General features: G+C 43.1%; 1 protein-coding gene across 33 annotated transcripts in view; it reads right to left on the bottom strand.

Moving 5' to 3' along the window:
- KIAA1217 (KIAA1217 ortholog) overlaps window positions 1–13,891 on the bottom strand; it is a 370,266-nt gene that overhangs the window by 50,300 nt on the left and 306,075 nt on the right. For 24 of the 33 annotated variants that reach the window (XR_005263321.2, XM_038174595.2, XM_038174602.2 and 21 more), the window contains 3 exons: window positions 10,321–11,153; window positions 1,911–2,015; window positions 1,425–1,477 (listed from right to left, as the gene is read on the bottom strand). Coding sequence is in view for 32 of the 33 variants with exons in the window: in XM_038174595.2 (XP_038030523.2) it covers window positions 1,425–1,477; window positions 1,911–2,015; window positions 10,321–11,153 (991 nt within the window). In the remaining variant the exon portion in view is untranslated. Of the gene's footprint in view, window positions 1–1,424; window positions 1,478–1,910; window positions 2,016–10,320; window positions 11,154–13,161; window positions 13,482–13,891 lie in introns of those variants that run through there. The other 9 variants (XM_038174592.2, XM_072033708.1, XM_038174614.2 and 6 more) reach the window with 3 other exon arrangements.

The following is a 13,891-nucleotide window of genomic DNA, read 5'->3' as shown; positions in this document are numbered from 1 at the left end:
ACCTCTAGAGGCCATCTGGTCCAATCTCCCATTCAAAGCAGGGCCTGCTTAGATCAGGACTTCCAACTTAGTGCCCCCTGCCAAGTGTTTATCTGAATTAGAACAAGCACAGGAGAATTGAAAGGCCTAACAGCCACACAATGCAAAGAGGAAAACAAGGCAAGGTATGTGCACGTCGTTTGTTTTATGGGTTCTTTGTATGATACAAAACCTATGCAAGTGGGAAATACTACAAATTCTTAGCATATAATGACAATAAAATAGGGAAAAGTCTAAGAGCATTTTGCAGCTGTTTTGAAAAATGATGGCTTTTTTCAATGAGTTGCCTGAAACTGATAAATTACAGCTTATTTCTTCACAGCCTGAAGTATTGCTCTCCCCATCCAGGGGCCAGCAGGAAGGGAAGAGTTGGAACAGGACCAGAGAATGGCTTAGGAGCAGAGTTCCAGCACCAGGACATTAGTTTGCTCTCTCTTGCACATGCTTGATAGTTTCCAGGTCCGGTTTGACTTCTGTTGGTTAGGAGGATGTACTGCAATTCCAGATAAACAGGAATCCTGAACGTGAACTAACAGCTCCAGCAGAAAGGCTAGTTAAGAGCATAATAGAATTGCTAATAAATGTGTGTGGTTTACTACCTGCCAGAGCACAGACCACCCTGTGGGAACAACATTACCAGGAAGTAGGGAACTGCCTTTATTTGCATTCAGTGCATGACAAAAGGTGAAGAGGAGGCATATAAACACACCCACCCACCCTGCAGACATCTAGAGCAGCAGCCCATACACAAAGAGCTCCAATCACATGGAGATCTACTTTCACAACAGCCTTAAGTGTATCTTTTAAACACTTAGCAGCTCTCTGAGTAGGAAGCTAAGGTAAGACCAGCTCATGTTGGCTTCATCACAGTTGATGCTTGCTCAGAACAGTTTAGGAGCATGCTAATAATTAGTAACAGATCAATATGGCTTAAATAGGGAAAGTGCTATCTTGCCGACTGCTAAATTCCTTAGTGACATCAAACCCATAGCAATCTACTGGCAAGATAACCTTAGAGAAAAGTTCAGGTGTCCAGAATAGGAATGAAATATTTAGCCTTCTACAGCATTTCAGATACACCTGGGGTTAGTACTGACAGATATATACTATAGGTGGGATGAATCACTGCAAAATTCACCATATGCAGAAACTCTGTATCTCATTTAAACCATTCAGTGCAGGTGTGAAATTCATTCCACCTCAACCTGTCAGAAATTCCTTTCTTAACAAAGACATGACTGAATCCCATATCCTTAACTTAAACTTCACTTCTGACACTTCAGCTGTGGAAAGTAAAGTTGCCATTTCCATAAACTGGGATGCTAGTAAAGTTTGAGTTATTTATATACTAGAAGAAGTTGTAAATTTAAAATAAATTATCTTACCTGTAGCGTCAATGCTGTTCTTGGTGGACACAATTTTCAACATCATCTTCTCACTAAGCAATAAAAAGAAAAATCATAAATTTAACTTACTAACAATAAAACTGTGGTGAAGTTTATCATCAGTAAATTTAATGGCCTTGTTTAGCATATATATTTTTAATCTAAATCACCAGTAGCTTGTGAATTGCTTTTTTTAAAAATCAATTTTTAATAGAAGTTAAGCAAGGAATGGGGCATAAGCAGCAGAAAGCACAGAGATGTAGCTACATTAATTCTTTTTTAACACAAAGAAGAGTAATGCAGTTAATCTCCATTTATTCTTTGGCATATTCTTCCTCTCTGCCTAGCATTCTCATGGGGATGATAAAGATACTGTAAAATGATTGATCATTCAGGTTTTTTTTACTGTTACATTAAAATACTATTTTTGTTGATTGATTACTAAAATCATTAGAGAGAAACAGATTTAATGAATTCTTTTTTTACCTAGAAGCATCTTTGCTATTACTTGTATTTGGCCCTTTAAAAAGCGCAGACTGAACAAGACCAGTTAAACTGGCAATCTGTTTCTCCATGGCTTGTATCCTCTCTCTGTAAGACAAGAGAACCGTTTGTTAAAGCCAGATATATTTGCTTTCAGACTTGTTTTTCTAGGTGAATGATTACCACAGGGTTGGAAAGACACTACAGAGTTGTGCAAAGGCTCATTGGTATCAGTTTGCATATACCTTGTTACAGCAGCTTACCGCATCTTGGGTTGGACAGCTTTTGCATGGCAACAGACAATAAAAAAGACATCTGCATAGTTAAAAAACAGAACAGCAACCCAGATAATAAAATTCTAGTGACTGCACAAAAAAGGCATCTAAAACAATCAGTTAATGCCTCTTGGAACTAATGAAAATCATTTTTTTAGCATTACTTTTTTTTTTTCCTCTCTCTCTCTTACCTTCACTGGGCCAATAGTTTTGCCTGTGTACAAGGTTTCAGGATTAAAAACTTTAGACTTCTTCTCATTACTATTTTCAGCTTCCCCCAACCAGTATTTTTGTCTGTGAAGCATTTAATCTGCACAAGCTGACGATTTCCCAGACCAAATCCCCTGCACCTGACATTGCAACTGTCTGCTCTGGAAAGGACAGCAGCGTGACAGACCAGGCACAAAACACCAAGCACAGACTGTGCAGCGCAATGGTATTAAAACAGATTTGTTTTTGCATACACATCCTGAGAAATTCCTAACAAGCAGAATTAAATAGAGGAAGAAGAACTGTAATAGGTACAACATTCAGAGTTTTCCATGGGGTACCAAAGGCCACTAAGCAACAACAATGACATTTTTTGGATAGAAGGACTGATGCTTGTGTGTTCATCTTTGCCCATCATTTACACGAATGCATATATTGGTCAGGTACCTGGTGACTTCCTTGGCAGTAGGCTCCATAGCAGCCTTTTGCTCACACAGGTACCTACTTTCACATGCCAGTATGCCAGCAACACACCACAACGCAGACACATGTCAGCGTGGGACCTCAGCCAGGACTTTCTGAAAATGTGTCCTTCTATGCCAGCAGTTCAGTGACTGGGAAAACACACAAAGCAAACACTAACAGCGGGCTGTGATTTTGGAAGAGGTTGAGAACAAAACACCTCAGAAAGCAAGAAGACCAGCAGCAATGGCTCATGAATGAAGATGGGACAGACAGAGGCCACACGGTCAGAGGTGGCACGTTCAGCCCCAGATTCGACCTGCCACAGGGGCCACCCATCACCACTGTGGCATCCCAGGCACGTGGGAGCAGCTGAGCTCTGGCCACCCCCACCACTGTTTGCAGCTTGGTGGCCAAAGCAATACTGCCAATTAATAAGGTCATATAAATTCCAACGTACGTAGTGATACAAGTTAAAGGCAGGCTGAAATGATACAAAGCGAATAACCAGCTCAGCTCATTAGCCGGACAAGTTATCCAGGCTAATTATTTCATTCACACTTCATGAATGAAACAGTGGTTTTCTGGGATAGCACGCAGATACCATAGCTGGGAGAGACTCCAAGACACCCAGATGTCGAGAAAACAGGACAGCAAAGCAATTAATGAGATGCTAACAGACACAAGGAGGGAACAAGAGGATGCTCAGTCAGTCCCCAGCTAGCAGACGCGTTCTTACTGCGAGTGAATACAGCGTGCGCTCCTTACTTTTCTGTCTTCATGTTGAAAGGTATTTTGAGCGGTGGTGAGAAGACTAGTGAATCTGACCTAATTCATTTCAAACCAAGAAATATGTTACAGAATTTCCACTGTTACAAGTTTTAAAATAAGAAACCGGTTCAGGCTACAGTAACCTTTGGAACAAAAACAAGTACAAAAACCCTGGGATAAATATATTCTAACAAACTTCAATGCAACATTTTTGACACTTAATAATGAAAACAGTTTTTTTTCCCCCAGAAAATCATCACAAACCCTTCCTGGAACTAAACTCAATTGGAAGTCTATCTGCTTTACCAATTCATAAATATGATGTTTTTTCCATCCCACATTCGATAATCTGGAAACAATTTTCTGCTTCAAATGAGATTATGGCAACACAAAGCCGATCTTGTCCTTTGCCATGAAATCTAGGAAAATATGTTGTTAAGAGGGAGAGGGATGTTCCAGAGATAGGAGATGATGAAAAACGAATGAAACACTGGAATCAATTGCACAGAGCACATTACTTTTCATATGGTAAAAGCATTAAGAATGTGAAGAATCTACACATGCTCTGGAGTCGGTCTGTTAAACACAAGGCAGGATTTTTCCCCTAATCGTTTCACTGTAATACCCAGACTCATTACAGCCATTAGCACCAAACATTTCAAAAACAGGTGTCTGAAAGGAGGCGCCTTTCAGGCATTAAATAAAACAAGCCGATTTTCGGAGACATGGCAGTCTGACTGAAGGCAGCAGGAGGCAGGGGCAGGGAGGGATGCGGCTGGCCCAGCAGCGTAGCTGTGCTGGGCTGACGTGGCTGGAGGGCTGGTGGCATCCTGCTGCCTGCTACGTGGCCCTGGGGGAGCAATGACGGCTCCACAGCCACCCCAGCTCCCCTGTGAAGGGCTGGAGCCATCCTGGCTTCTGACACTGCTGTGGTCCAGCTGAGCCGGGGGCTTCAGAGGAAGAGAACAAGCCTTTACCTCAGCCTCTGCTGAGGGATGCTGGCACTGTGGTGACAGTCGGAGATTTTTGTTCCTCAACTTTATATTCTCTGCCTGCCAAGGTCCATGTGGATGGGGCAGGCTGGGGTTCCTGTGCTGTGGGGCAGGCTGCTGCCCCCATGGATGGGGCAGGCCAGTGTCCCTGTGGACAGGGCACGCTGGTATGTGGAGCACCAGGCTAGAGGGGCAGGCAGAAGAACCCTCTTTGCTGGTGCCTATTTGTTGGCTGGGAGTACACAGAGGATGAAGCCCAGCTCTGTTCCCAGATTAATTTCCCAGATAAATCCACATCTCTCCACCACCCAGGAAGAGCAGGGAGGGTCACTTCTACAAGCACTTAGGAAAGATATGCTTTTTATCGGCCTGGGCACCAAAGGGCATTGTTTCACATTGTTTTCCAGTGAATGCTGGGGGATCCAGACTTGGTGTGGTAGAGGAGGAAAGGAGGGGACAAGGTCAGAAGTAACTCCCAGCTCTAGCAAGCCTCTTGGTCAGACTTGGCTTCAGCTTGTGTCACACACAAACCTCTGCCAGCAAAGCAGGCATGAGGTCCTCGCCAGCCCTCTTCTTCCTGGCAGCCTGTTTCACAGCCCCAGGTACACCCAGGCACTTGAGCCCTGCCTCAGGATCTCACTCCCCAGATTCAGCAGAAGCAAAACAAGCTCTTGCCTCTCTGGCTCTGCACTGAGACATCAGGTTTCATCACAAGGTTTCTTCACTACAGCTTCACTATGGTTTCATGTCATTCCCTGCAGCTAACTGAAAGTAATCCTGAGCAGGGTAGAGTGTATTGCTAAATTGGTATCCACCATGATGCTATTTAAGCATGATTTTCATATTTCTTCCTTTTCCTGGGAACATCCTTATTATTCACATCACTGAGAAGATGCTTTGTATAGACACAAACTTGGACTGGGCCATGTAACCATTTGTTCATGTTCTTATCCTACCCTAGGCAGTGCAGTGATCATCCGTAACAGACATACTCACATACCGAGTCTGACACCACAAACTAATTAGCACACTGTCCTGGAGAAGGATTTACAGTGACTTCATATTTTATAGCTAAACAGTAAGTGAAATATGTGTAGTAATAAAAAGAAGGTCAGAGGCAGGGAAAAATACATTCTTTCTACATCACCCTATGAGAGAAACATTTAATTGGATTTTTTTTTTTTATCTCACTGAAAAAGAAAAGGAACAGGAGTAGGTTGTTTTTCCTCATGGCTTCCCTAGCACAAAGTGAAAGTGGCACAGTCAGACTTCATCCCAAATTCCTCCCCCCCAAACAGCAGAGTGGGTCTCCTGGAAGGGTGTGAAGCAGCAAACAGCAGAACTCTTCTGTATTCTGCTCTCTTCCCAAGGGAAAAATTATGCACAGATGAATATTTCAGTCTTCTACGAACATGGTTAAATTTAAACTTTCTGCAGCTTGAAGGTGGAGTGAAAATGTAGACTATGAAGTGCTGTCAGCTTTGATACTATCTGATAACTGATAGACGTATGAGGAGTGGATGAAGTCATTTGGACTGTTCAGCCCCGAGCAGAGCAGGCTGAGGAGAGGCCTCATGGCGGCCTGCAGCTCCCTCACGAGGGGAGCGGAGGGGCAGGTGCTGAGCTCTGCTCTCTGGGGACAGTGACAGGACCTGAGAGAATGGCATGGAGCTGGGACAGGGGAGGGTCAGGCTGGGTGTTAGGAAAAGGTTCTGCACCCAGAGGGTGGTCAGGCACTGGGGCAGGCTCCCCAGGGCAGTGGTCATGGCACTGGGCTGCTGGAGTTCAAGAAGCATTTGGACAGTGCTCTCAGACTTTTTGGATGGTCCTTTGGGTACCCAGGAGTTGTACTCAATGATCCTTGTGGGTCCCTTCCAATTCAGATATTCTATGATTCTATGCTTATCCAAAAGCCTGCATCTCATTTTTCCTAGAAATAGTTCCTCCAAAAGAAGGAAGCCAGATGGCAGTTTACCTTGCCTCCATACTGTTCAGCCATCCTTTTTACCCAGTTATTCCAGTTTTATCACAAAGGAGGATGCAATTCTGTCTCTCTGGAAAGTGATACTGCTTCCAACTGCCAACATATTTTCTGGGAGCTTCCAGATTGCAAACACCAGGCCATAGTTTGTAATGGGTGCAGCAAGCACACATTTCTGTGGTTATTTGCAGTCCTACAGAGCAATCACACCACTGCCTGCCTTTGGGAGAGGCAGTACACAGCACTGTCTGAGAGGGTGCATCTTTAACACCTATCTTTCTTGTCTCTCACTGTCCATGGCTTTACAGAGCAAGACTGTTGTTTGTTTGTTTTTTTTCCCTAATGCATAGCTGTGTCCATCCATACTTGAAAGTATCAAGCAATATGTGGTTTTATGATAGGAACAATATCCAATAACCTAAACATGGCTGTTACCCTTCAATCTCTAACTGCAAGCCATAAGTGGTGAATGTGATCACATTTTTTTGTTCAGTGAACCATGTAACTTCCAGAACTGTCCACCATAATCTACAGAAACAGGCCATCCAAAAAATGATAGCGAATCACTGTTCAAACAGCTTATGCTCAGTTGCAAGAAGTTACGCATTCTTCCTGTAAACCTCATATTTAAGGGGCGATGACTCCTCAAAGATGAACTGCTACAACTAGTTACAACATTTTAATTTTTGAAATCTCCATGAACTTGTTTCTTCTGACTGTTTTAAAACTGCTTTATATAGAATGCCTCTGGTAAATGAACTACTGTGAGAATTTATTCAGTTCTTTATACAGTGGAATTAGCTACCTTGAAAATACCTGAGGTAAAACAGATAAAAGAAAGAATTACATGAAGCAATTAAATCCCCCTCAACTCTGACTTAAATAACAGGCTTAACAAGACTGGTGTCCGCAATGCAAAATTAATGGGAAACTCCAAGAAGAAGAGATAGGAGATACCAGTTTTCATCTTTTTCATCTTTGGTAGACCCAAATCTGCTGAATTTGACATCCTAAAGGTAACAGGCTCATTTTCTTCAACAAGACCAGGATGTGCTCAGTGAGAGCTCTGATCTGCTCTAAGTACTCAAGATATTCTGATGAAGTACGTATATATCCCACTTCAGCCACTGACTGGAAAAATCGAACAAGAATTAATGGAGGAAGAGAGATTTAGTTAACGTCAGGCATTGTCCAGAAAGGCCCATTTCCTTCACTTTATACTAAAGCTTTGCATTGTCCCTGAGGTTGTGGCAGCACTACTTCAAGTTAATTTCTCAAAAGAGATGGTCCAAGAGGTATTTCCTTTCTGCTCAGCACACTCCACTAGTGACTGAAGGAAAAACAGTGCTGACGTGATGGGTTTGATGCTCATAGGGGCCTCAACCCCCCTCTTAGTTATCTGCAGGGTTGAATGAGTGAGGATGGTGAGGCTTTCTTGTCTTTGTGCACAAGTGCATAAGACCTCCCTTCTCAGTATTACCAAGGCTAGCAGATAAGCAAACTTGCCTTTTTACTGCTACCCCACTGACACTGCACACATGTTGACTAACCACAATACCACTGACTTTCTATAGCCGGGGTTTTAGGCTCTTTGCACAGCTGCCAGCAAGTGGATAATGTGCATGACAGCAGCATCTATCTCATTTTTCCAATTTCAGAGGATGAATTCAGCTCCATCTCTCCAATCCCAAAATATTCTTACTCACAGAAGCAAGTCCAGCTGTACAGCTGACGTGTGTAAACTGTAAATATTACACAACAAGGTACAGGATGCTTTTCTGCCATTATATACTTCACCTTTCAGGTCTTCATAACAGAGGTGTAACAACTCAGCCCCTGCTGAAGCACAAAATGAGCACCTCAGCCTCAACACACATAGTGTACCTTATTTAGTTTAGTACAATCTCAATAGAGAATTGCTTTCAAAGTTTATTAAAGTATTACAAAGCTTAAATAAGGTACAGCATTTCCTATCTCTAAAACTGAAAAACAATTATTGATATTGCAGTGGTTAGAAAACACACGAATTTGCATTAATTGCTTTTGGTATTTGGAATTACTTTTTTAAAAAGTCACAGTTTCTCAAGGTTAAAAAAAAATCCCACAACCTAAGAGCAGTTTTCAGAATGACTTTTTTTCAGTGTCATGTGGCTAATACACACCATACTGAATTTTTAAGGTAATGTATTTATTTGGAAGTGTAATTATGTAAATATTATTTTCATCACTATATCTTGGGACCAGAATTAAAATTTCTGGTACAAAGCTCCCTTTAAGGAGCTTCAGAACTACGTGTATATTCACAAATACACAGCCTGGGTACCAGAGCGAACAACTGAGATGCCCAGAGAAGACAGAGAAAGTAGCATAGACTGGGAAGTTGTTGGTGTCCTCCCCCATTTTCAGTCCCCTGACACAAAACTTGTACAATTTTTGATCTGATCTCTTGAATTAGAAGTGGAAAATGTAGTGCAAATTATTTCCTATTTGTAATATTGGATGCTTGAAATGAGATTTCAGGTACATGCATCTTTTTCTTGGAAATAATAAATACAAATCAGGTTTCACTGACCCTAGACTGTAATAGCCCCTTGTGTCAATGTAACTACCAACTTGGTATCATCATATAATTTTGTGAAGTTGGATGATTTTCTTCCATCCTTCATTTTCTCCCCAACAAGGGATCTCACAACACATTATTCTTTCTGCCTCATGTGATCTGAGGCAAGTAACTGTTGATCAAGTTGCTGAGATGGAAGGGATGTTTGGGGGCCACGTGAAGCTCTGTACCTCCCCAGTGGTTTAAGGCAGTCAGTAGTTACCTTTGGCCTTTGTGAGCTCAGCATTTTCCAGCTATTCATCTTCACTTCCCTAAAGAGCTCTATAAAAGTTAACAGCACAATCAATACGCTAGAGATTAGAGCAACTCATGCACATACACAATAACGGACTGGCAGGGTAACGATTTTTCTTTCCTAGGGCAGGGTCTGTAGCAGGAGAAGCCTTCACAGACCTTTGTGTGAATCTAGTCCTTCAAAGACAGGAGAGATCATTGTCATCATTCTCAGCGCAGAAAAGTTAACAACAGTCAGGTCACCAACTATTTGTGATGCTGGGTAAAAATCATTGGGAACAGCATTCTCGTTTCAGTTTCTTCCCTGGGACAGACTTGCTCTTCTCAGCAGTTTCCCCTCGAGGAACATTATTATAAACAACTGTCCTATTTTTATGCAAATTCATGTTTTACAGGAGATAAGACAGTAATGATAAATTCTTCCCATTTCCTAACACTAGATGAGAAAAACTCCACTCCATAAAGAACCAAAATTGTAATATCAGAGTGTCATTCTTAACGGGGGTGAAATATATTCCCTTATTAGCAGGAACAGAACATCATTTGTTCTTGTAACATGATCTGGTTGTCTGGAAAGAAAAATCCTAGTTAATCATTTTATTTTATTATATTTTTTCCAATGACTGAAATTTACACAAATGAAAATAACTAGGGATTCATCATGGGCTGACAATACTTTCAGATTAATAACGGGTGGCGTTGCATCTCCTCTAAATTACTAACTACCTTGACAGACAGCTAATAAACACCGTAGCCCAGCGTAGCAGCCTCCTACACATCACATCGTCCCCCGGGTGTACGACAACACAAGATGTTCATATTAGGAACATTTCTCATTTGCATAAATTAAGCTCCATCTCTGCCTTACCTTGTCTCCTTGTCCTTGGGCATCGCAGGTGACCCATAGCCAAAAGCCTGTTTGTCGACGGGAGACGGCACCACCTCAGCCATGCCTGGGAGGCCGAGGGCGCTCCGCACTTTGGTGTCCACAAACACAGGCGGTCCCGGCTCCTTTTTGAAGGACTGGCGGCTGGGGGAAGACCTGTCAGGCTGGATGGCGTGGGGGGGAACGTGGGCGCTATGGTGAGGATGGATATCGATCATGCGCATGTCAGCCACCCGGTGGGGGGACGCGGGAGGCGTTTTAGAGCTGAGCGTGGGCAAGTGGCTCTCCGGGTACTTTCGTGGCTTTTGTCTGTACAAGGACTGCTCCAGCATTTCAGGCGGCATAGAGGGGTTACAGTAAGTGCTTGATGACCTCATGGCACTGCGATGGTAGGCTACAATGTGATCGGGGACATCGAGGGGGTGTCCGGTGTGGGGTGCGGCCACACTCATCCTCCCCTCGTGAAACAAGTAGGGGTCCCCGTACAGACCTTCATTTCGGATCAGGGCAAGGTTTTTGTTACTCATGTCCTCATCTGGCTTCACGTCCCGCCTCTCCAGAATGGCGCTTGGGCTGGGTGATATGGAGCGCGATGCCGGCACGCTGGAGAGCCGGTCCCGGGGGATGGTGGCGTTGCCTGGCACACCCATGGGCCGTCCCCCTCCATAGGGGATCCTGGATGGAGAGGGAGGCATGGAGTGGGGCACCGGGGTGGAGGGTGGCGAGCTGGGCATCACATGTGAAGGGTGTGTGGCAGATCCGGGGCGGGAAGCGCTCGGGCCGTCTCGGCCCGTATAAGCAATTTCCCTCTGCATCTGGAAACAAAAGGAAAAACGTACAGGATGTAAAATTACTGGATGAAGAAAAGGTGATGTGGGTTGTGGTGACCTCGACTCTACAGGATAAAAAAGAAAACTACCTACAACACCAAATCATTTGTCGTCTGTATAAATAAAACATCTTGTGACCTCAGTGCCTAAAGAAAATAGCACCTCTAGACAGCAATAAAATAGGTTGGATGTTAAAGGAATATGAGAGTCTTAAAAATGAGTTTGCTCATGCAAATACCATATTATCATTATCTGTTATTCCTAAGCCAACATCAGGGATTTTAGTACCATATTTGTAGGAACATGTAGCTGGTACACGCTGTAACAGCTTATTGATCAGACACACACACACAGCAGAGTTCACCAATTCCACAATATGAAGAAAATGCTGGTGCTCTGGCATCACAAATAAACCTGAACTCCTTAGACATGAGAAAATTAATATTAGAACGAATTTTCCATTCACTTCAGAGCAGGATTTGGCCTTTTGCTAATACCTTGATGTGGTCTTTATTATGCAGAGGACACACAAAGCATAGGAGAACAACAGGTACCACCATTTACCATGAGTACGACACCCAAGTTGCATGAAAATGGTCAGCCCATATAAAACTTGTGCCAAAGGCTTCTGTGCCACAACCAAAGATAACCGAGCTGTCAAAGATTTGTAGAGAACATACTCTGAAAATATTTTATTATAGTTTTCTAATCATCATCAGCAACTGCCAGCAGTAAGGAATGAATAAGCAAGGAAATGAAAGGGAAAAGTCCCTTAACATATATATTAACATGTATATTTGTGCTTTGCTAACTAAGGCCATGGCCAAAACCTGCAATGAATACATGTGCTTCGGAAACTGCAACATCGCACTTCCCAGCTCTGACCTCTCCAGGTGACTGAACATTGTCAATGACGGACACAGGAGAAATTCTCCCTCTAGCAAGCATTATGTGCCTGCTCTGGTGCCATTTGGATAAAGTGGAAAAACAGAGAAATGAAGAAGTCAAGTTGGCTTCCATCAAGTACATTAAAAAAAAATACAGCTTCTAGAATTTTTGTTTGCAATTTCAGCTTCCCTCTCCATCATTTCCAAGGGACTATAGAAAACCGAGCGTCACCCAACCCAACTACACATTCCTGAAGTTACACAGTACACACTTGTGTAGTGGAAGCTGTTGATCTGAAATCTTCACCATTTTTTTCCCCTCTCACTTCTAGCTTTGACAATATGGCTGGATTTGCTGCAGTAACAGTGATCCATGCCTGATGAAGCAAGAAGTTATATTCTATTCCTGCCCCACCACAGGTTTTTCCACTGGCAAGGGAATTGCACTAGCGGTATATAAACAATAGCTGTTCTCATCACAGCAGGCTCCGCACTTGGGAATTACAAATGACGTTCCCCAGGGCCAGAGATCAAAAGTCTGCAGTATCAAGTATCAAAAAGAAGAAAGGAGATAACCTGACTGTGGCAGCAGCAATAATAAATAAGTGCAAACAGAACAAAGGAGTGCGCAGGGATGCGTCATAAACGAGCCGACAAAAGTTATCCGGCCAAAGGGGAACATGGGATAATTTGTTTCATTTGCACAGAGAACTACTGAAATGTAAAATAAAATATAACTAAACGATATTAACAAAATTATCAGTGGGCATTCAACACAGTTCTCCATCTGGCTTGAAGAAACGCTGCAGCATACCAAGCTGGATTGTGCATTCAGACTCTGGACCTGAGCCAACAGAACAAAAAGACTCCTACTGAATCTGAGCTGCTTTGGGATCGTGCCTCCAGGGATAGGCAGCACTAGATGTTTTGCAATGAGAGGAGAGCACGGAGGATGAAAGACCTCCTTGGTCCCCACCATACAAGCTATATCACGCCCTGTTTAGTTACTTCAGCTAAACCTACCAACAGATTCAACAGTATCTGGCACACAAAGCACAGGCACTGGGATACACTGGGTTGCAGTGAAAGGAAAATTCTGATGTTACCTTGTAGAGAGGAGAAAATTTCCATGGGAAGCCTTGAAAGCAACAGGTTTTATTTTCCTTAACTTCTGGACTTCAAATTCCTATATACGCACATTCATTCCTCATAAGTCAAAGAAATCTGTCAAAGAAAAATTCCTATTTTCCACCTTAGCATATTCCCATACTCGAAGAGGAAAACAAGGAGTTTAAATACGGGGCCGAGCTATTGTTCAAACGCCTTTTTCTTGAGTACTGACATTTACAGTGCTATCTACTTTTGCTTTGCTTTAAAATAGCACATGGAGCACACAGCCTGAATCAAGACCCCACTGGGCTGGGAGGGCACGAAGTCTGAGTGCACAACCCCTTCCTGGAAGGTTCACTTTCTATTTTAGGCTGTGACTCAGCCCATGGGTGGAGTGTGCAGAAGGGGAGAGCAGCTGGAGCCACAGAGTCCATGGTACCCAGGGCAGGAGGACTAGAGCACAAGGGCCAGACAGGGCCAGGAGCCAGGCAGCCTCACTGGCCACATTACAGCATCTCCTGTCACCTGGTCAATATTTTTTCTCTTTCTACTTTTTTTTTTTTTTTCTTCTCCAAAATCTCCAGATTCTTTGCCAATGGAAACTTCAAAAATTCAAACGATAGTCTCTTCATGTTTCCCTCTATACATCTTCTGTGCGATATTCAAGACACACAACTCTCTCCCACATATACCCCACTTTCTGCACTGCTTTTCTTCTTCCTGCCC

Source organism: Anas platyrhynchos, chromosome 2 (genome assembly GCF_047663525.1).
Source record: "Anas platyrhynchos isolate ZD024472 breed Pekin duck chromosome 2, IASCAAS_PekinDuck_T2T, whole genome shotgun sequence".
Lineage (NCBI taxonomy): Eukaryota > Metazoa > Chordata > Aves > Anseriformes > Anatidae > Anas > Anas platyrhynchos.
Note: the sequence above shows the minus strand (reverse complement) of the source record. Positions and strands in the feature narration are given on the sequence as shown.